Source organism: Notechis scutatus, chromosome 4 (assembly GCF_049901735.1).
Source record: "Notechis scutatus isolate UNSWTSFEM ecotype Mainland chromosome 4, rNotScu1.2, whole genome shotgun sequence".
NCBI classification, from domain to species: Eukaryota; Metazoa; Chordata; class Lepidosauria; order Squamata; family Elapidae; genus Notechis; species Notechis scutatus.
The window spans coordinates 29,055,642-29,080,574 of NC_142012.1; the positions used below are offsets into that span (position 1 = coordinate 29,055,642).

Consider the following 24,933-nt stretch of genomic DNA (forward strand, 5'->3'; position numbering starts at 1 on the left):
TATTAAACAGCATGATGCATATATTTATACTTAGACATACTCTACTTCCATATTAAATTAATCTTGTTATATTAGCAATCAGCTTTCAACACTAATATTTTATCATTAAAGCCTATTTACTTTTCCATATACTTAATTTAAAAATAACCTTTCTTATATTCATTTTCTAGTAACCTGCTAAAGAGCAAAATTCTATTCTGAACCTTCCATGCGGCACTGCACAGCCCAGATTTTGCACATTATTGCTTTTGATCAGTGTTGTGTGTGTTGAACTAATTAATTCCTGTTTAATTTAGTTGACTTTTCATTAGTAGAGATGAATAGTAATGGAGTTTTCCAGTAATTAGATACATATGTGGCCTTCATACACACATTAAACAAGTAACACAAATCACTACATAAAGAGACCAAACATTCTAACATTCCTTTACTAGCAACTTTAGCAGGCTTTGTGGATTTTTCAAATCAACTATTTGGGAATTTTCCAATCTGATTGGAGCTGTGATGGAAAGTTTTATTTTGTTGTTATCCTTTGAATTTATCTGAGTCCATAGAACAGGGACCAGTATGTGTGATCTGTAGAAGTTTCTGAGTAAAACATAAGACCTTTAAGAAGCACGCTCCACATATCTAACTGCTGTTGGAGAAATATTGATTGGAAAGTGAGCTTTGGAAAAAATTGTCCTTGACAATTTTGGACTCATTAGTGAATTGCTGCTGCTGCTGCTGCAGGGGTAATGATTGGTTCTAAGTATCAGATTGCCTGTCTCTCCTTGATGCAACCCCCACAGCCATAATCCTATTTTTGTTTTATTTCAGCTTTGAGTGGTGGTTTTAGTGAGATAAAAAAAAGACACAGGGATTCCTTTACCCATACTTTTTAAGTCAGCCACCTCCCAAATAATATTTCTCCCCATCCAAAATAGACTCCTCCCCCACATAATTCATATTTGCTTATTTGGTAGATTTTATTATTCAAATTGATTTTGGTAGCCGTTCACTTCTGTAGAGTCCATTGTGTTCTTAACCACTCTCTCTTCTCCATAGCTGAAACATCTGAAATTGTTTGGAGGTTTTATTTGCTACAAAATGGACAAAAATCAAATCATTTCAGCATTTGTTTTTGTCAAAGCACAACTGATCTGAAATAGCACAATAGAACTCCCAAGAGGTAAAGTTTTCATTGAATGGAGAAACAAATCTCATTTTTTCATTTTATGTACACTTCTAGTTCATTGCAGTCATTTCAATTTAACTTGTTATATCCCAATTATTTCCATGCAGCTCTCTTAAATAGTCTCCTCATTTCAATTTTATCCCAAACCATATCATCTTAATTCCATTCATTTTGATCAATGGTCCTTTTAACCTACTTCCAAAACAGGTTTTTAATATCCATCAAAATTGTTCTGTGTTTTCCTCTTTTAATCTCAGTTGTTCTGTGTGCCCCTTAATTACCTTTTTGCAAGTGTGTATTAATATTGCTATTAAGTAATATTGTGAGAAATTGTGCGTAGGGTTAGGGTTAGTCCAAATATGCTTTTCAAAAAGCAACTGGGCTTTCATTTATCCAAGAAGTTTCTTCAGTTCTGACTGAATGGTGGGGAGTAGAAGGATTTATATTCTTTTCAGTCATCTGCAGTCATCTGGTCACAAACTCATGGCAAAACATAACATAACAAACCCATCAGGACAAGATTCATCATTTGAAAGACAAAGATCATTTTTTGAAGACAGCAAAGTCCACATTCTGGACAGAAAGGATCATTGGTTTGAAAGTGAGTTCAAAGAGGTCCCCTGTGTTAAAATTGAACTGCCCCTTCTCAACAGAGGGAGAGGGATACAACACCACTTATCTCCTGTCTACAATAGAGTCCTTTCAACAGTCCCACACCAGAGGTGGTATTCAGCAGGTTCTGACTAGTTCTGGAGAACTGGTAGTGTAAATTTTGAGTAGTTCAGAGAACCGGCAAATACTACCTCCGACTGGCCCAGCCCGCATCTATTCTCTGCCTCCTGAGTCCCAGCTGATCGGCTGGGTCTTCTTTTGTTGCCCTGCACAAGAGAACAGAGCTGGAAAGCAGGTTCGTGGGGTGGGGAGGAAATGGAGATTTTGCAGTAACCTTCCCCTGGAGTGGGGCAGGAATGGAGATTTTACAGTATCCTTCCCCTGCCACATCCACCAAGCCACACCACACCCACCAAGCCATGCCCTCAGAACAGGTAGTAATTTTTTTTGAATCCCACTACTGAAATAAAATGCAACTTTCCTCCTTCTTTGGGTTAGGGAGAGGGGGGGAAAACTTCCACTCAGGTGGTTCGTGCCCTGTGGAAGCTCCTCCGTTCGCCACTTGCATGAGTGACTGCCAAGCTATTACATCTGACTCACCTCGTGGAGGGCTATTTTTGCCCGGGTTTCTGTGACTCTGTAGGTATAAAATGCACTTTGCCCATGAACAAAGGGGCTGTTTTTATTTATTCTGAGAGTTTTCTTTCCTGTCAGAGAAACGTGTCCGCGTTTGTCTCTGTGAAAACTAAACCTCCAGCTGCTCCGCACAAATTTTTGTTTGCCAAAACCTCCTCATTGATAAAATGTTCTCCCTCCTTTCCATTAAGCCCTGCAGAAGCCCACTCCAATAATGCTGTTACTAATAACTCAGTTCTATGGAGTGGAACTACCACCCTCCTCATGGCAACCTAATTGCAATGCCGTTATCTCTGCTCTCTTTAAGTACCCATTCCTAATGTGTAGATACCCTGGGGTAAGAAAATAAGCGTGCACAGCAGATATCAAAAAATGCTCCTGGGTCCTTCTCCCTTCCCATTTCTCTTCCAACATATGCACGCCACCCTCCTGGACCTGCCACGGCCGCCGGTTGTGAGGGGAGGAGAAGGGTCACCCAAAGGGACTGGCAGAACAAGGATCACCTGCTGCACTGGAAGCGTCCGTTCAGGCGACCTTTCTCCTCCTCCTGTGTGCATGCCACCCTCCTACACCCGCCATGGCCACCAGTTGCGAGTGGAGGAGGAGAAGGGTCGCCCGAAGGGACTGGCTGAACAAGGATCACCAGCCGCACTGGAAGTGTTCCTTCAGGCAACCTTTCTCCTCCTCCTCCTCGCATGTGCACACCACCCTCCCGGAACCCCCATGGCCACCGGTCACGTGGGAGGGAGGGAGGGAGGGAGGGAGGGAGGAGAACGTGAATGAGATATATGGATGGGTAGATAAATACATGGAAGGAAGGAGGTAGGGAGAGAGAAAGAAAAGGAGAGTAAGGAAGGACACAAACCCTGGCTTCAGAAGACTCTTTGAAGCAGCACAGCAATCTAGGGCTGGCCTGCAAGGAATCTCAGAGGTCATCTAGTCCAACCCCCTCCTCCAGCAGGAGATCCTTACAGGATCATAGAATAGCAGGGTTAGAAGTAAGTGTTGTCTGTCTGTCTGTCTGTGTCAAAACTCCAAAACAGGTCAAGTAGCTCTGGGGAGATCAGTCATAAATTAGAACACTTGCTAAGCAACCAGCCATTAAGCGAGGACAACTTGTATTTGGTTTGCCAGTCACATGGTCACCTGGCCACGCCCACCCAGTCACATGACCACAAACCATGCCCATCTGATCATGTGACCACAAAGCCATGTCCATCTGGTCATGTGACCAAGCCACACCCACACAGTCACATGACCACCAAGCTACACCCACAAATTAAGCCACACCCACAGAACCGGTAGTAAAAAAATTGAATACCACCAGTAAATAAAACCATATGTCTGAAATGATATAGGGTTTCCTGCTTAAGCAGGGGATCATACTAGAAACGTCCCTCCTGATATCTGATTACTGATCTGTCTACTTGATGAACATTAGTTCAGAAAATGATGGTCCAAAATTGTTCTTGATGTTTCTACAATTCTTTATTTGCCACCAAAGCCATACTAAGGATGCTTAACTAAAAAACAAGTAATGTGTGTTTCTTTGATCTTACCCAGCTCTGTAGAACTTGTATTACATATGACAAAAAATATTTCTCTTATCCTCATTTTTCTAATTATTATTTTGTGCATTTTTTTTCATATACAGTATATTTCAGAATTCCACCAGACATTCTTTTTCATAATCTCTACAATTTATCTCTGCATAATTCTGTGATTACTGATTCTAATTTTATGATTACTTGACAACTGGATTCTTTTCACTGTGTTCTGAAAATAGTAAGGTGGTATGTTGCAAAGCAAAGTTCCAGCTTTCAGCATCATGTTTGTTTCCAAGAACACCAAACTCTGGACCCCAAACAGATCCTGCAAATAGAGACCACCTTTAAAAGGTTACATAGTATGCCTGAATGATATACATTATTCATGTTTTTAGGAAAAAGGCTATGAGTGGAAACTGATGGAAAGTACTTTATCTTTTGTCCAGACTTTCACTTCTCCATTCTAATTCCTTTTCTAGATCACTATTCTGTCCACATAATTTTAAATTCTTTAAGAAACATGCAATTATTTATGGAAGCAGATAAATGGATGAGGAAGAGTACTCCTTTGTTATTATTATTTTTTACTTTCCCTAGGCCCTTTTTATAAATGAAAAGTAAGGTTGTGCAAAGATATAAAGTGATGTTTCACACAAAGGACTCCTTTGAAGTTACACACCTTGCTTGAAACAAAAAAGAAAATTGACCTTCCACCTTGCCTTCCTTTCATATTGCTTCTGGAGACTTTTTCAGCATGTCTAGTAGCTAGAAGAGGCTTCTGCTTGCTGGAGGTACACTTGATACTTTTGCAAAGAGTAATTGTATTGTTGCTGTACCTTGACAAGGCACAAAGCCTTATTTCAGAAAAACAGCTGCTCTGACACACCTAATAATCTTAGCAGTAGATACTGGTAATATGTTATCACATAATAGTTTGCTGGCTGGGCAATATGAGACATTGACAATGTTCTATTTGAGAACTTTAGCTTATAGAATACCCCAATTTCTATAAATACTCTCTAGAAAGAGCATCTTGACATTAAAATCAAAGTTCGTGTTGTCTAGCTCAATTTTCTTGGATTCATAACAGCTTCCTTCCCTGATGTGGGCATTAAACTATGAATTTATTCTGGAAAAAAAGTATAGGATTTATTTTGATGAGTTGCCAGGCTGTCATTCAAGCTGTGAGTTTCAAGTTTGCTTAGTAGATGATAGCCTTTTCTCTCTATTCCAGAAATATGTCTGTTTTGTAAGAGTGTCTGTGAACTCTATAACTGTCACTTGGGAAAAACTGGAGACATTTTATTGTCATTATTATTAAGCTGCCTGGATTTCTACTCATGACATAATGAACTATGATATCTATTTCCTTTATACGGTGTTGTCTTGAGTAGCTGATATAGAAGGATACACATTACATTATGCAGTCAGAGGTCCAGGGACTGTGCAGCACAGAAATTCTGGCAATCAACAATAAAATATAAATAAGTCACACATACAGAAAGTAACTTTAAAGCACTAATATGCAATTCAACCGACTTTTTAAATGTTGAATGAATGAGCACAAATGCTCAGGTGTTCAATAAGCATTTTTGGGAATCTTCCCACAATGTGCTCCAAGGAAACATTGGTCCAATTTTGTGGAGCACTCTCCATAGTTTCATCATATAAGCCTGGTGGCCATGAATAAATAGGACACCAACTATTTACTGAAATACGATAAATGATGACTACCGTCTTGAGAACTGTGTAGTTGACTAAAATAAAAATGTCATTTATTGTTTCACTACATAGTAGTATGTTATGTATAAATAGGTGTGCAGGTACTGGTATTTCCTTTTTTTTTTTTTTACAAAAATAAAATTTCTCTAGAACAGTTTTTAAGTAATATAAAGTCTATTCCATATTTATACAACAAAAGATATATTATTTTGGCAATTATGCCCTTAGGAAAGGGATTGCAATATGAAAAGAAAATAGCAACAGGTTATTGCTACTGTTTTTCTTTTCTCTCCCCAGCGAGGGGTGTTTATATATGTTTTTGCATTAGGACAAATATATATTTGTTATCTTTAAAGTGTCACACTATACTTTCCAGATTTCCTGCATTAAACTAGAGCATCTTCCCAACTGGGGAGTTTCTGGAGAAAAGCAATGGGAGAAAGCTGGTGTCATTAATTCAGCATTTGAAAATGCCAAAGACATCTTTGACTGGCTTTAGTTTAATCCTTTAGTTTAATCCAATTTGTGTCATATATAAACTTGGTCTCATATCAGTCCCTATTCTATGGGACAGCAAAAGGAAAGCAAATGACTTGCTGCGGGCTCCTCTGGTTCCAAGAACAACAAAACTTTATCTTTCATACAAAGCATATTGTTAGGGATATACACCCTAGCAGAACGTGCAACGGTAGTCAGGCAGGCAGGCAGATATGTGAGACAAACGGTGTTGTAGTTTACACTCAGTAAAACAGATACACAGTGCTAGTTAAATAGTTTATACCAGTAAGATTGTTAGCATAGTCAAACAGTCCATATATCATACACTAAGTTCAGTCCGTTCGGGGATTATTCATTAGCAAAGTCCAGTGTCAAAAAAGAGGTCAGTAAACTTACAAATAATCAGTCCAGTAATATATCTCTTTTTGCAGTAGAGATATGAAGAAAATCAAACCTCTTTTCTTCGTTCAGCAATAGCAGGGAAAACACGCAGTTATCACCATCAATCCATCATCATCTGTAAGCAATCCAATAAACCAGCAAACAGTGAGCTCTCTTGCTCCCTCTTATGGTGATTTTACAACCGCACCCAAAATACATGGTCTGCATTTAAAGTGACACACACAATCATAGTCTATATATATTATTTTACCCAAACTAAGTTAGGTAACCATGTTATCCCTAACACATATAATGTCAACGTATTTTTTCACACCACCGCTCAAACTCACAATATAAGAAGAAACAATCACATTTAATTTCTAATTATTTTCACCAAAGAAATTCTGGAATTTTAAATGAGATTTATGTAATTTATAGGCACATTCTGGTGTAGAATTCAAATGGGTGCATATTTTATGTAACTCTTTGCAAACACTACTAATGCAACCATGCACAGTCTAACATAGTACAAATCCAGTCAGAACCCCACAATTACTCAAGCCCCTCATTGCTCAGTCCATTTTTAAGGGAATATTGCTTTTAGTTATAAAACTATTGATTAGGTTAAAAAATCACTAGCCAACAAAAATGTTTTGGAAACAGCATTGCAATAATTGCAATACTCTGGTCTGGTCAGAGAAGGAAGGGTAATTTATGTATTTGTAGGGGTTTTTCTTTTTACTCTCTTTTGAATTAGTACCATATTGCACTCTGATGAACACTGGCTTAGGTGATATGTGAATTCATTCAAAGAACTGATGTCTTTATCATTTCAGAATCAAATAGCAACATCATGTGAGTTTCCATTAACCTTTTTCCAGAGCACATTTTTGAATACTGAAAGTCATCTATATCAGCTTTCATATGTTTTTCTGTGTCATTCTGAGGTATATAATTCTAGGTTTTATATGTATATCCTTTTCAACTTTAAAATATATACTGTATATATACTGTTCATTCAGCATTTGAAAAAATCTAAATGTTCTGTTTACCACTAGAGTGTGCTGCAGTTCTAAAAATTGAAACCGATGAAAATTTTTATATACAATATATGTATATGTGCCTGTATTTGTGTGTGCCTGCATGGGCTCCCTCACAAGAAATTCTAAATTATTAATACTTTATTTTCATTTATAGATGTTTTAAAAGAGATATCCTGAAAACAGTTTTAGTAGGAGATGTCAAATAGCATTAGGACCTCATTTCAGTTATATTTCACTTATTTCTGATATGTCATTTAAGTGTTTCATAATAATTGATTAAAGGGCTTTATAAACAAGAGGTCCCCAAGGGAATGGCCCAGTTAAATTTGATGACAATTATCTGAATTGATGAATTTGACTGGAGAATTCCATCATCATCAGAATTGATTCATAGATGCCTGCATAAGTGCAGCTTTCACTAGAGCATAATCCATTTTGCAAAGCAAACAACCCCTTCTTATAAAGAAAATCCAAACTATTATATTAATACATCAGGATTTAGCATTGTCAGCATGTGAAAAACAGAATTGTTATCTGCTTAAAGTCTTGTTGTGTTGCACTATTGCTATGTCTAGATAGGAGCTTTCTTTTGATATTGTATAATCTATGGACTAACAGATATAACTGAACTATATCAGAACATTGGCTTAATGAACTGTGGTGGGTCACAGATCTGGCTTAATATTATGTGGAGGACTAGATTCTTGCTTATATTTATGCAATACTTAACAGTATAAAATAGGCATCCAACAAAATGTGTTGTTATTAGTTAGATTTATATCTTTTTTTGCTTTATATATTTCTTTTTCATTTTTCCTTCTAGCTTGTGAAACTGCCACCTACATTTGAACAATTCCTATTCTTTTTCTATTTAAATCCAACATATTCTCTCTTTATCACTACAAATCTTGATAAGGGACATTTACAGGTGTTTCAAAAAATTCAAGATGGTGTCCATGGTCATTTTGAATAGATCACACTTCTCTCTGGATGCAGCTCTGCCTTCTTAACTTTCAATATATTTGTATTTTAAATCTTAGCCTATCTCCATTTCCTTCTTTGCTCTGTCAGGTGAACACAGTTTTGTACACCTGCATAAGAAACTATTTTTTAAAAAAATGATACATCCAATATAACTGCATTGGGTACAGTGCAGTCAATGACATCATCAAATAGACTTTGCAAATAACCCTTTAATAACAGTTGTCCAACTTTATGCTTCAATCACTGTTGCAGAACAAGAGAAAGTTTGTATGTTTTAGACTAAGTTCAGTCTGAAATCAACAGAACACACAACCTTTCACATTTTCAAACTTGAAAGCCTGATAGCGTATCTCTCTACTCCATTTAATATCAAACAGAATTAAGATGGAGTAATTTTTAATGTACAGTGATACCCTGGTACTTGTCATTAATTGGTCCTGGGAGGCACAAGTACTAAAAATGATGAGATGCAAATAAATCATGTCACTAATGCGTAGCCATTTGTTTTGGCCAGAAAGGATAGAGAGTCACAAGGCAACTGACACCGACAAATTCTAGCTTGTGTGTCGAGTACCAAAGAAATGATAAGTATTAGGGGAGGGGGGAATTCACATAAAAATGCATCAAGTACTAAATTCAATGAATTTCAAAGCAGTCGAATACCGGTATACCCCTGTATTTTCCATGTGTTCCATTTTTCAGGGCTATTTTGTTGTTTCAGTTTCTTAAATGGCTCCTTCATGCCAAAATCATCTCTACCTACCTTTACAGCTCTATTGATTATGCTACTTTGGTAGTTGAAAATGTTAATGATTTGCAAGCTTTAGTAATAAAAGCCAAGGCGCACAGTAAAAAAATGGGACCAAGATTAGATGTAAAGATACTTTCAAACTAATGACAAGTACATCAAACAGTGAAGATATTGAAGTGGTGAATAGCTTGCTTTTACTCTTGACAGTAAAAGTACCAGTGGTCAAGAAATACATCACAGACTAAGTGCTTGATATTGCAGAAATAAAGGCTTTAAAAAGATACTCAGCTACAAAGGTGTCAGATGCTTTCTACAAACATTACAAGCATGCAAGTAATAGTTTTCTTTATTATACTTTTTAAGCAAAAGTTGATAGTGCCATTTTTAAATTTTGGTGTTAAAGAAGACTCGGAAATATAATGAATAGCCAAGAAAATAAACAGAAGGATCACAACACAAATCAATCCAGAGGTTTTACACTAGACACAAGTACCCAGGTTCCAAGTGTCATATTTTGGACACTTTTATATGAAGATCTAGATTTCCTGAGATATTTATATGCTGGGAGTGATAAAAGAAAAAAGAAGAGGAGGATCAGTTTACAGTGGTGATGGAGCACCATTGGAAGATCTGAGGGGCCAGAATGGGGCCAGATCATCTGTCAACATCCAGCTTGAGTATCCAAATAAAAATCCAGTATCATGTCTTTTCTGAAAAGCTTACTGTTTATTGAACACATAGCATGGTAATTATGAGATAAAACGAACTCTGAATTTCTCAGGCAGCAGTTCACAGTATTAAACAATAAAGTTCCCAGCCCAACACCCAGGCATCCCCTGTAGACCATGTAAAAAAGCTCTCTTTGCTATGGAAACCATCTGCCGCCTTCTTCACACCTGTTGATACTTCCTTGAAAAGTTTCCAGACTCTCACAAGTTTCAGTGGAACTGTAGAAGTTTGTTTCCCCAAGTAACCCATTCATAATCAACACCTTCCTCCTTTACTCTAATGACGTTGAAACAAAGAGGCACTTAGCTGCCAATGTTTCCCTCATGACAACATCCTAGAGAAAATCTATCTGTGAGGTCACTAAGAGTCAATATCAACTTAATGGCATATAATCAATTGATTAATCATCAATCAATTGCCTTGATCCTTTTTTTGGCAGTTATTCTCTGGTGCTCATTCTTCTCACACTCTTTCATTTCATCATTTATCAAAGTATCCTTTTTCATATTTCTCATTATCATACCTCCAACTTCTTCTGTGGCAAATTGTTAACATAATTCCTTTCACTTCCAAGAAGCTCCCTAATCCTTTTTCTTTACATCTACTTTTCATTAATTCTGTTACAAGATGAATCTATATTATAATATTTTTCATAGGGGATGTAGTTTCTAATCTCATAGTGATTCTACTGAGGTTTAGTTTTTTTCCTCTTTTTATTCCTATCCATATTTTCCTCAAAATTAACTCTTGACACCACCAAATAATTTTCTGTCCTGGATTAATCACTCAATTTTTAATTGAAAGTCAACAATTCTTTTAGATTCATTCTTTTGTCATTATGTATGAAGTGGTTTAGGCTCAGACCATATATTCAATAAAACCAGCCCCATTTCTAAATAGATATTATTCATTTTTATATCTCTGAATAGTTCAATCATCTTATTTACTTTCATCAATAAATATGATGATGATGTGCAACTATTATCGATTTGAATGTTTACTTTCATATTAGTTTTTAATTTGACACTCATTCATATTTTCTTACATGTTTAGACTTTCACTCACAATCATTTCCATATATACGCTAGGATCTTTAATGTAGAAAGTACTTTGCAAGTCAACATATTATGTAGTAGGATTACATATTCTACTTTAAAATATTTATTATTAGGAAAACATGTATTCTCAGGTATCTATCTATCTATCTATCTACCTATCTATATCCCCTTTTTCCTAAAAATCTTTATTGAAAGAAAATGCAATTATGTGGAAATAAGGCTTTAAAAATTCCATTGGCTATATTCATGCTAAATGCTAAGCCAATTTTTTTTGCAGATATCTTAATGTGTAAACACAGCCAGCCATTCCAAAACTTAATTTTTGTAGGATTCAACATATATGAAGTTCTCTGGGAAGATTATTTATGTTCCAGAGCTAGTCATGTGGTTCAATTAGTTCTTTCATTGAAGGTGATTTGATTAGTTTCTTGTAAACTCAGGAGGCCATTGGATGCTGCAGTTTAAAACTAATATCAGAATGTTCTCTTATATAGAACTAATTGCAATAGTCTTACTTTTCTTTACCTACAAACAATGTTTTTATTGTTGGGTTCTTGTACGTATATTAACCAGCTATCAATCCAATCCTTAGATTTAAAGCTTAGAGTATTGAGGAATACTGAGTAAATATCTTCATCAAGGGATTCTGGAAGTTCAAGAATATATTTGTTTTGTAAATTTGCTAGTTGATAATATTGTACACACAGAGAGAAACATACTGATTTGTTTTGAAAGCTTTTGGCCTGAATCCTGTTCAAAATTGTCCCACAAAGAATATGTAAAAACAGATAAAGGGAAAAATAGCTTTGTAAACTGCAGTTATGTGCTAGCAATTTAATTAAACATAATCAGTAATTGTGAAATACACAGCATTTTAACAACATAGAGGCAGAGGAAAATCAGAATCTGTAAGATGGAGGAAATAGAATTTAATCCCAGTAACATATAGAAGCAATACCTGATTGAAGATATCCTTTTCATTAAACATATTCATGCAAGTTTATTTTTCATAGTGCTTGCTAGAGAAAAATACTATTTTAAAAAGAACTCATTTCAAAACCATATACAGATATAAGTCCTGATTTATATAAGGATATTTAAGGAACACTGTAGCTTATTTGTTTATATATTGGAGAAGGCTTCTTTAAAAGTCACTAAAAGAGGGCCTCTGGAAAAACAAATTTATGTTATAAAGTAGCTTTTTGAGTCTCTTGAGTCTTTCTGACACATTGTTCTCAGACCTTTATGCCTGGGATGCTGCCAAATAGCTCTTTTCCCACAAAACTGTAATAAACTTTGAACAAAAACTGGATTTCAGTCCTGCTTTTCCCAGAAGAAATACTGACCTATTTCACCCTGAGGTGGTAAACCATGTTTGGGCCGTACAATTTCAGACTTTAGGTAGTAGTACTTATGACTGAATGTTCTTTCATATAAGGTTTTATTTTTTTTATTTTTATTTATTTGTCAAGCAAGATAACAGGTATAAGTATAAGCATGGTTATGAATACATGAAATGGATACGAATAAAAAAGAAACATGCCAGTATTGGAGGGAGAATTAAAAAATACAGAATATTTTATGTTTCTTCTTTTCTGCATCATCTATTTTTTTCTTTTTGTTCTTAGTTTGTATTAGTTTTGTACTACTGCATTGTAACATAATAAAATCACTATTAAAAAATAATAGCATAGACTGACCATTATAAAGAGAATTCAATGCTAAACAGAAGCAGTTGTACAGGACATAAGGATTTAAGCTTTTTGTTCAACTATTTTCAAAGGAAGAAACTTCTGTGCAGAGATGCTTTTATGGATTACAGCAGGAAAATGATTCACTGCAGAAAATAAAGTGTGGGCTGATCACTTCTTTTCTTTATCTAGTTAATGGCATGTTGTGCCAAGACAAACTGCAGGCCTGCTACTTCTGGTACCTGTATGGCAGGCTATAAAAAAGGAGGGAGGAAGATTTTGAAAGCGGTGTGTAATAGATCCATTCCTGAGACAGTTTTGTCAGCAAGAACTTGTTCTGTCCCTGCATGAAAGACATCAAGTATTTCTCAAGACTTGAACAAGAACGTTTTACAAGAAAACATAGTCTACAGAGCTTCCTCCCTCATACAGCTTGTTAAAAAAAATAAACACCACAGGAGACCAAATGATCAGAATAGTATCTTGTCTACTTTGACATATATGGTTAAAACTTCACATCATTATGCTGATGGTGCCATCTTCTTTTCATTTCTGCTGTGGACAGAGTTATCCCGCATGGCGAACAAGAAATCAAATCATTTTGATTTTTTGGTCTGTGCAGACATGAACAAATAAAGGAAAGACAGAATATTATGAAGTTTAGAATAAAATGTACCAATGGTTGGATCTGAAGAAAAGGAGTCAGAACAGAAAATATTGACACATTGTAGAATTGATATTGGATGATATTTATATAAATACAATGGAGTATAGTGGATAAAACAGTTGTATAGAGATAGCAAATCATGAGGTTTTATGTTGTAAATACAAATGAATATACAGGAGATGTGAATAGTATAAATTTAACAATGTATGATAAATAGAAAGTTATTTGTTCTATGTTACGTATGGCAAAGAAAATGCCAGAAAAGTCGCACTATGTCCAATATTTTAATATTTACTTCATAAAATTTGTATTTTAAAAAAAGAAATCAAATCATTTTAATCTTCTTTTGAGTACCTCCTCCTCAAAAAATCCTTAATTAGCACAGGTACAGGAAATGGTGGGGGTGATAATGAAGGTGATGATGATTAAAAGTCAAATTCTGCAATATATCCTTACAGAAAGAGTCTACCTTTGGGTTTACAGTGGTTTGGATATACATCAGTTAGCTATGTGCTTTTAATTCAGAAATATGTTTCCAAACCGAAGCAGTATGATTCATAACTTATACTAGTCAAGTTTAGTCCTGGCTCAGTCAGTCCATATGAGCAATCCTGAGTAATGTAATTTGAAATTTAGGAGACTGGTGGATGCAGAGACAAATCTCTTGGGAAAGCTTGTATAAATTTTACCTGTTCCATAGAAGATGGCCTTAGGCCTCCATGACAGAATTGAGGAGTAAACAGTAATAATGCCTGCATCGTCCCAGCATGCTAGAAGCCTTGCACCCAATGATGGGCCATAAGTATGTAAGCATGAGATTTGTCACCATCATGACATCATTGCTCCAATAACTATTACTTAACATGTTTTGCTGTTGTTTCCTATGATGACAGTCAAATTAATTGGATAGCATAGAACAGACATCTCCAAATAGTAAGGTTCCCAGCTAATATAATCAGTGAACCGGGGAGCTGTAACTTTAGCACATTTGGAGTTGGGGGGAGAAACAGACTGTCAGACTATCTGAATGAGAAATTCCCAGGAAAAATTTTCTTGGTTGCAAATTTGTTCTTGGAATTCAGAAAGGTGACATTAAATCAACATAATATTGGTAAGAAAGCATCTATTTAATTCAACAGATAAAGTCTAATTGACAATTTATTTAAAGAGTAATTGTGGATTTAATCAGAGGTTTGATCTGAAATTATGTTATAGCTAAGGACCTTGTGCAGTTTATAAAGACTGACAAAACTGAAAATTACATATGAATCAGCAATTAATTTCAACAGCATAAAAATAATTTGCTGAGAAAAAGCTGAGATCAATGCTTTGTTGAGCATTGTCAACCAACCTATATTTTTAGATCACGATTCTTCCACTGATGTTCTTGCACACTTACATTATATTAACTTTGCATACTTTCTGTTATTTTTCTCATACATCATTTGTATTATTTTTACTTAAAAGCAAGCCAAATGAAACCAGGTACACAATAATAGATCAGGAAGATTAACCTATGCTCAAGTTTGAGAAAAGAATGTATTTGGGACTATGTTGAACCTTGACAATCAGGATGTTCACCAGAAATAAGATCCCAAGATCCTTCACATCCAGCCCATCTTCTAGTCTTTTTTCCCTCAACTCTTCTTTTTGAGTAATCTATTTAGAAACAAGAGAATCTTTGATTTGTTGTTACTGTAAAACAGCTGAGAGTAAGATGTCAGTCCGTCAGATTGACCTTTATATTATAATATTATCATCATAGGTTGGAAAATAGTAAAAGAAAAAAACCTATTTTTAAATGACACTTGATAACTATAATAAGGAAAAATGTTTACTTAGGAGTAACTTAGGAGAATAGTGTTTCTCCCCTTTCCTTTGCATCCAGTTCCATTTGATGTTGGTGGGGAGGAAGTCAGATGCTAGGTCCCTACAATGTGGGATGCCTTGTGGCTTCAATCTTTTGCCTCTTTTTAACATCTATATCAGGCCGGTTAAACTGGCGGCCTATGGGCCAGATGCATCACATGCAGGCCACGCCCATCCTGGCTCCGCAAAGGCAAACAACATCATGATATGTCATGTAATGTGTTTGAGTTTGACACCCGTGATTTATATGAAAACATTTGGGGGTGTCATCCATTGATATGTGTAGTGGTATTGATAATATACTATACATTTCTATCCTTAGCCAGGCAAGTGATGCTGTGGCCAGCTTCAATCCTGGTAAGATAGGAGTAGTTCTGCATTTTTGCCCTTCCCAGGCCCAGAAGATATTTCATCTTTGACTTTGGAGGGGATGGCACTCTGTGTACCAAGCTGGTACACAATTTGGGGTTCTCCTAGGCTCGTGGCTGTTGCATGATGAGTGGCAGTTGTGGCTAGGGGGCCTTTGCACAGATTTGTCTGGTACACCAGTTATCACCTTCCTGGAATGGGAGATCTTACACATGCCTTGGTTACTTCCTGTCTGGACTACTTCAATGTGCTATAGATGGGGCTACTCTTGAAGTTCATCCAGAATTTGCAACTGGTGCAGAATATGGTGGCATACCAGTGATGGATGCTTCTAAATTGGCTCATGTTACATCTCTGTTGCATGAGCTGCATTGACTTCCACTTTCCTCCAGGGTGTAGCTTAAAGTTTTGGTTGTTAACTTTAAAAGTCTATATGGGACCAAGTTATGTATGGGACTTCTCACTATGCTCACCTATTAATCCTACTAGATAAGATAGTGTGGGCACACTCCTGGTCCCATCTCTTAAACAATGACATCCTATGGGATCTAGGAAGTGTGCCTTCTACATGTCAGCTCCTCCCCTACGGAACACCCATCCCCCCCTTAGTCCCCTAGGAGGGAACTAGCTGGCCTTAACAGGTCCCTAACTTAGTCTTCTGTAAAGCACTTAAGATCTGGCTTTTCTGCCAAGTACTGAGATAGGGTGAGACTGATGAGTTTTTGTGTTGGACCGCTTGTTAAATTTTTTTATGGTGCTCAGTTTTTACTATTTGTGGTTTAATAGATATATGTATATATTAATTGTGCAGTTACATTCTTTTAAAACTGTTGGTTTGGAACTGGTCACATATCTCCTGTATAATAGATGGCTATATAAATGTTTTAAATTCACAAGTACTTATAAAATTGTTCCAAAGCACAGATTCCTAAAATATTTGGAAGGGGAACAAAAATACTTTGTGTTTTCAGTTGAGATATCATCTGCTCAAGAAGATCAGGGCTATAAATGCCTCTCATATTATTGCATGTATACATATATGTAATAAGCATGTATATACTTACACACATACACATACACCCATGAAGAAAGATCAGAAATGTGTAAGTTATAAAAATGTTTGTATTCCTAATGTTTTCTGGTTAGAAAGTATGAAAAATAATCACAGCATGCTCTTCTGCTTCATTATAGAGCAATATCAACACATTACATTTTATTTGAAAACAAGAAATATAAACAGAAGGAAACTAAGTATATATCAAAATACATATAGACATTTACATAGACATTTCATATATACAAATATTATCTTCTATGTGAAGATGGGTGTAACTGTTCAGCAAATTGACCTTATTTATGCATAGAATTGTATGTACTTGAAATTATTGAAGATTCAAGACCACATAGTTGTTTTGTGTACTTAAGCAGACATTATAAATTGGCTAACAATATTCTGTAGAACAGTACAGTGTGTGTTGTTCTAAGCAACCCATTTTGCTGGAAAATAAAATGCTGCTCATAAGAACCTCTCTGTAGACATGATAATAATAAAGACGTCATTTGGATTATGACTTATATAGATTCACATTTTACATTTTCCCTATATTTTCTAATTTTGATTTCCCCAGAAGATACTTCAAGCATCATGTATGAATTCAATGAATAAAAGACCTACTTAAGTTACAATTGCTATAGAGGACTTCTGAACATTGAAATAGTTAACAAAAACTGACCACTATGGAGAAAGAATAGCTCAGCATCTAATTTTGAGCATATTAGCTGCAATTCTCAATATTCATTGTCCTTTCCATTAAAGTTAACACAGTGGATTAAATTTATCTATTTAACCAGTTATTCTCATAGAGAGCTCCATTATCTTTAATGACCTAAAATAAAAGCAAGAACAGCACATCAATGTTACAATGCATTAAGACCAATATTCAATATCTGGATCGCTCCTTGGAGCAATAGAATTTTACTGTTCTAAATCTTTTCTCAAAGCTATAGATTATATGATCCTCCTATTCCATCCTGCCCTTGGCTTCCTTTGAGACTTTACCGACTGAGATTTTCCAACACTGGGCATGAATTATCAGAGAAAAGAATAAAGTTAATAAAAGTTTCTTCCTCTAAAATTAGAATCCAATTAGGAGGAACTAGGTATCTTACTGTTCATTAGGCATCCCAGGAAACAAAAGAATTGTTATTTACTTATTTTTAAAAAATCAAGATTCCCTTGAATTGTTTATCTTTAAAGGCCCATATACTATAGGTTGTTTGACAGCAGTATAGAAATTATTTCTTATCTTTTCACAGCCTTGGAATTTCCTAAGATCTCCATTCAACTAACTAGACAGGATCTGCTTAAGATTTCAAGAACAGCCGAAATCAGCTGAGTGCTGTTATTTGCTGAGTTACCTATTTATAACAGGTAACAAAATTTGAATTCACCGAGATTTATCTCAGCTCAGTCCAAATATTATTTTTATGAAGAGTTTTGAAAACTCATTCAGAAGTGTTCTGGACTTTGTGTGAACAAAAGCACCCTTTGCTATTCATTAATACATTCCAGCTATCTCTAGGCATCCATAAGCCTAAAAGCAAGATCTCATGCTGCCTTAAGAAATGGTTCAATACTGCACAACTCTTTAAGAAGCAGAATATGATTCTCAGCTCAAGTTCCTTTCTAAAGGTGAAAACATTTCCTTGATATTTTAATGTAACTTTTTACCAATATGCAAACTGAAACTGGTTGTATGATATGGAAGAGTGCACAAAAATGTCTATATTAGTGGGAATAATGTGCAGAATGCATAGTATTTGGCAACTTGCTTGATAAGACATGTAGTATTACAAATTAAAAACAGTAAGTTTTGTAAATTTATAAATGAATTTTCATATGCATACTTTAAAAAAAACAAAATTATTAATGCAATGAATAATTGGTTAAAAAAATTAAGACTAGAAAACCTAGAAAAAAAGAAAACTCAAAATTAACCTATTTGTTCATCCCTTTAGTGTCCCCTCTAAATAGAAGAATATGTTCAATAGCCTCTTTTGAAAAATTCATTTAGACACCTAAGAGTTTTTTTAATACATATTTACCTAGGCAGGAATTGTGTGTGCTTTTCTTTTAGCGAATGGTTTCTATAAGCACATATAAGTGCGATGTAATTTCTTGTAGAAATCCTTTGTAAAATCTTATTTCTCCAAAATGAACTACAAAGAATGTTTGATTCAGGCCACATGTTGTTCTCCCAACTAATTTCAGCAATCTGTCAAAAGTATGGACAGTTGATCTCCCCATTCCTTGGCAACATGTTGTGGTAGCAAAAGAAATAAAAATGGAACAGAGGAAAAAAGGTATCCAAGCAAAACAGGAAAAAAGGCAGGCAGAGAAAGACCATGGTTTGCATCTTGATTCTGCCCACCATAGAGATTTATTTTTTAGGATTTGTCTGCAACAGAATGCCAGAATTATCAATCTTAAATATATCATTAACAATTGAAAATGTAGCATTCATTTTATGAAATAGAATTTAAAAGTGGCTTTATACACATGCTATTTTTACAATATTAGATAACCAGATCATGTGTGATTTTTTGGGGGGTATGAGAAACTGAAAAAGGTGCATAGAAGGATAACAAGGAAATATAAGTCTTTTGAGAAGAAATGAGAAGATGTGGATATGTTTGACCTTGAAAAATCTGAGGGGAAATTTAAAAGCATTTTTTTCAAATATCTGAATAACTATCACAAATAGAGTGATGGATATGGCATAATGGTCTTAATTTGTCAGAAGATAGATTCCAGTTGAATGTAATAAGAAAGTGAGGACATTTCAACATTGGAATCATTTGCTAGAGACAAATATGTATAGCTATTGAAAAAGATATTTTCACAGAGAACATATATCATTTTGTGTCTGCATATGGTTTATTTAAAATTTGCCTGCTAATACACTGCTCTACCTTTTGGAGCATAAGTTCATGGCCTAAATGTTAAGTCCTGATATATCTGTACCCACAAACCAGTGGTTGGCCAACCCCCCCGCCCAACAAAAAATACATTTCTCATTTGTTACATTACAACATATAAAATACTGCTTAGATCTAATCTAATACATATATTACAGTTATAAAAATGTTTTTGGCTGAACATGCTTCTGAACATGAAATACAGGTAGTCCTTGCTTAATGTCCACTCATTTAACAACTGTTCAAAGTTGCAGCAGTACTGAAAAAAGTAATTTATGATTGGTTCTCACATTTACAATCATCACAACATCTCTGCAGTCACATGATTATGATTGCAGTCAGATCTCTGCGGTCACATGATTACAGTCACATGGTGATTACAGTCACATGATTATATAGTTTATTTAAAATTTGCCTGCTAATACACTGCTCTACCTTTTGGGCATGTTTATGCCATAAATGCTAAGTCCTGATATGATATCTGTACCCACAAACAAGTGGTTGGCAAAACCTAACCCACAAAAAATAATTTTCCAGTACTTGCTAATCATTGCATATTTATGATGGTTACAACATCCTGCAGTCACACGATCACCATTTGCAACTTTCCCAGCAGTTTGTTTCTAACAAAGTCAGCGAAGAAGCCTGAAGGAAGGTCTCAAGCCATAGTCAGGTGATATCTTGCTTGATAACTATGGATAATTATTTTACACTTGACTATGTAAAAATGGTGGTAAAATTGGATGTAGACATGTGATACTTCCCTTTGTGAAAGCAGCACTTAACAAATTTTCCAGTCCCTATTATAGTTGTAAGTTGAGGACTACCTAGTATATAGCTAAAATATTTCCTGACAAAAGAATGTTGATAGTACAGACTAGATACAGGTCCCATGTTTTCACAATTCTTGACATTCAAGAAAATTCATTTAGATTATAAAATTAAAATTATATAACAGAATATGTAACATAACATACAGCTACATATTCTGGCTGAAATCTGTGAACACTTTGACGAGTACCGGTTGATTCCTCTTGTTTCTGCCAAAAATGAATTTCTTTATAAGAAAAAGAACCATTTGGAATCCATTTTGGGACTCACTTATGCACATCTGTTCTTTTTGCTTATCTCTGGAATTATCTGCTAGAGCACAGAGCTTCCAAATAAATAAGTATATTCAATCGTAGATATCATATCTGTTGTCTTTTCCTTAGATTCAGAAACACAATCTTTGCTGGATCTCAATTTAAACTGTCTTTGTGGATGCTCCGTTCTGTATTGTGGTTATTCAGTTCATTAGTTTTCCACTGAATGCTGGTCCCATTCATGGGGACAGAGGACATCTGATTTCCTGTCCGATGACAAATACAGCAGAGGCATGACTGGCAAGAAAAAAATAAATCCAAACATTACTGGTTTGTTTGTTGGTTTATTTTAGGGTCACTTTCAGTGGAGAGCAGAATTCTCCAGACTGTAGAAAGTAGAATTAGGCCTGAGTGAAATTATACTTCAGAAATGGAATGTGTAGTAACAATAAAATACAGGGTAAATTTATTCTTAAATGTACATAATTCCTTGTTAAACTGTGACTAATATGTAATTAAATGTGAACTGATAAGAAAAATGCACTTCTTTTGTTTAACTATTCCATACTTTCAGCTTAATTAGACTGAAAAACTATGAAATTTAGAAAAGGGATTTGAAATTGATATAAAAATATAGCTTCTTTTAACTGGTGCTATTATAAACAAATATGATTTGTATTTCAGCTAATTCTCTCTTCTTTTAAAAGCAAGAAGTGAAGTGGACTAAATTATGAAAGAAGTTTAGTACAATATAACAATTCTTGAGCTTCTATTATTTTGGCACTTTCTGACTAGCTCTGAAGTGATTTCCCTTTCCCCTTCAGGAAACCTTCCACTGATAATTGTCATTTTCATATGAATAATGTGAAGAAAGTTTTTAGTTCTGGGAGTATGTATAATTACTGAAGAATCAGGAATCAGCCTATTTAAGTTTTGTATATACCTGTATCAACATTAGTAATGGTTGAAATAGTCTATATTGCTAGTAAAAATGACACCTCATCTCTTTGTAAAGAGATCTTATCATGAGTCTTCAGCTTGTGACTAAACTGTGTTAAATGGTTATCAAAATAATCTAATGACATCAGACCATAATTATAGCCCTCCTCAATGCTTTCCAAATGTATTAGAAAAAGTTCCAGAATTGTCAGCCACTATGACAAAATCCTGGAAATTCTCAAAGTTCAACATAACTGAAGGAAAGAAAGTTGGAAAAGGCTGCTGTAAAACATCCAGACAAATGTTCCCAAATGTTTGTTTAGGCAGAAAGTGGGTTGTATAATTTAAATATTAATATTTCAAAATATGGGATCAACTTGGAAAAGGATAAATAGTATTCTTTCATATTTACCTTTCACATTTTATTATTCAATATTACTTTTGATAGGTTTAATTTGATCTCTTTGGCTCTTACCTGGAAACAGTTTTTGAACTTCTTGCTCACAAAATAGAGTGCTATAGGATTTATGCAGGAATTGATGGTTGCTAGGTTAAGGCTGACATAATTCATAGTCAACAAAAAGCTAGAATCAAAAACAGAAAATGTTACAATCTTCCAATAGTGGGCAAATATTCCTCAGCCATTATAATTTTGTGAAACTATGATGCCACAGCTGGGTCTCTTTCATAACTCTCCAGCATCTCAGGTAAGAATGAGTTAACAGAATTGCAGGTGCTTAGGAGAATTAGAAAAAGTAGGACTATGAAACATCATTCAAATAACAAAGCATTTATAAATGAACAGAAGCATAATACAAAATGGGTTATAAAAAGTATAATTCTGGAACCATTTAAAATATAATGTGAGTTTGACAGGAAAAATGATGGTATAACAAGAAGTCCTCGAGTTACAATTGAGCCCAGAATTATGACCTAAAGTCATGGTGGTTGTTAAGCAGGTTATTATTATGTGACTTCACCCAATTTTTTGATCTTTTTTGTAGTGGCTGTTAGGTGAACACTACAGGTGCTATGTAAATGTTGCCATCACTAAGCAAATGCTAGAGTCATTAAGCAAACACAGTGATGGGTAAGCAAACCCACAATGGACATTTTTTTGCCAGAAAATAGAAGTAAATGCCAGCTTACAAGGAAAAAAACAACATTGTAAATTGTAGTCATGTGACCACTGAATGCTGCAAAAAGCTGTAAATGCAGGATAGTTGCCAAGCAACCAAAATACAATCACATAATGAGGGGAAGACTTGGACATCAAAATTGGGTTGTAAATATCTGTTGGTTGATTCATTGTTCACTGTTGCTAAGTGCCTGCTCATAAGTAAATACTATCTGTATTTTGTATAATTAAGAAGAAACAGACCTAAAGACTACTATCCTTCTTTCTAATTACTTGAGAGTAGGCTCAATAGAGGTTAATTGTAAGATTGCCTGGATAATTACTGGAATAGCTGGAAGGCAACTGTCTTTTCACCTGCTTCAAAACAGGTAATGTAATATTACAAAGCTAAGGTGTATAACCTTCATCTTAGGTTGACTGTGATGCCCAAATCCTTGGGAACACCACTCTTTAGCTCTTCACCAAATAGCTGCTGAATTTTAATGCTTGAAGAAGGGTTAAGTTGTTAAATATATTGCATTAACATATAATTAAATTATTATAGTTTAATTATATTTATATTTAATTCAAGTTTAACTTTTGTCCTGGCCTTCCTCACCTTTTGGAAAATGATCCCAGTGCATTACTTAAAAATCAAATGGAACTGCAGTCTCCCAAGAAGTTGAACACCCTTATTTAGAAGGTGAAAATAAACTAGAGGAAAGACTGACTAGTCATGTTTATATCTTAATGAATTTGAAAGTTATTAAAGTTATGCAGTTAGTGTTCAGTATATTGTGGATAAAAAAATTAAGCATAAAAAATCCCATCCTACCTTATTTTTAACAATAAGGAAAAGAATTTTGAAGATATTTTTGAGTCTCAGGGCTAAGTATCAAAGTCTCCACTCTTGCTGTTTAAAGATGCAAAAAAAAAAGCAAAGAAAAAAGAAAGAAATCTTGATATATAAAGGTAATTATATCCGTGGCTCCCAATTGAGTTGTACTTTCCTTGAAAAAGATGGTGAACTTGCCTGTGTTTATCCTAGATTCGTGGTTCTGATAAATGCAATCACTAGAGATTGCAGTGTGACCAGAAGAGCCTTTGACCAGGTTGGATGTGTGACCTTTCAGGTACAGAAGTACTGACTACAGTGAGTCACATTCCTATCATTTGCTGACTATTAAACTTTACATGGGATGCCCTCAAGTGTCCAAAACTTATAGCTGGCATTGAGCAAAGATGGCTGCTTGCAGTCCAATGGAAACTGATTCAGTACACTACACCTCTGCTGCTTTCATTGCCTGTAAACTTCTGGGCTCAATTAAAAATGGTGGTCCATATATATAAGGCTCTTTGCTCAATTCTTTGTTGCTTTGGGACCATCTATTCCATGTGGATTCTGCTCATTCTATATGTGTTAGCTAAATAGTAGTTTAGACTATCATTCCTTTAGGAATGGGGTCTTGGAATATGACTTTTCTAGTTGCAGACCATTCACTTAGGAGCTATTTGGTGAAGAGGTGATGACAGCTTTCACCTAGCGCTTAGTAAAGCAATAAAAACAGTGGTTTTTCCGCAGGTCCTTGAGAGAGGGGAACCTTAAATAAGGCAACCAGCAGTATCTTGGATCAGCTGTTAACTGCTAAGGAGCATTGGTTACGTTTTATGTTAATGAAATGGTCATCTTTTTATAATCATAAACAGTACAGAATTGATTAGTAAATAGAATTGTTTAAAACATACATAATAAAATATTATGTAGTCATGTTAATTCACTTATTGTGTTGCTGCATTCATCAAATTATTTAATATCACACATTAAAACAATACCTGAGGAATTCACATCTATTGGGGTCATGTTCGTGATACTTCATTGATTTCAGTAGCTGACTTAGATGCAGAGGAAACCAGCAAAGAGCAAAAATCACAACTAAACAGAAAACTGTTTTAGCAACTTCTCGGCGCTATGGAGGAAAAAAAAGACAATGATCCGCAAACATAAGCCAAGGCAAATGTAGAGCAAGTAAGGAGAAAAATGTGGAAATTGCTCAAATGAACAATAGTCAAGAAAAGGTTC

At 35.1% G+C, this 24,933-nt stretch overlaps 1 protein-coding gene across 1 annotated transcript in view; it reads right to left on the minus strand.

The window, feature by feature from the left end:
• Window positions 1-16,904: 16,904 nt before the first annotated feature.
• EDNRA (endothelin receptor type A) overlaps window positions 16,905-24,933 on the minus strand; it is a 30,289-nt gene continuing 22,260 nt past the window's right edge. The window contains exons 6-8 of the mRNA XM_026668775.2: window positions 24,687-24,820; window positions 22,212-22,320; window positions 16,905-21,094 (exon numbers count right to left, since the gene is read on the minus strand). Coding sequence (XP_026524560.1) covers window positions 20,954-21,094; window positions 22,212-22,320; window positions 24,687-24,820 — 384 coding nt within the window. The 3' untranslated portion in view covers window positions 16,905-20,953. The remainder of the gene's footprint in view (window positions 21,095-22,211; window positions 22,321-24,686; window positions 24,821-24,933) is intronic.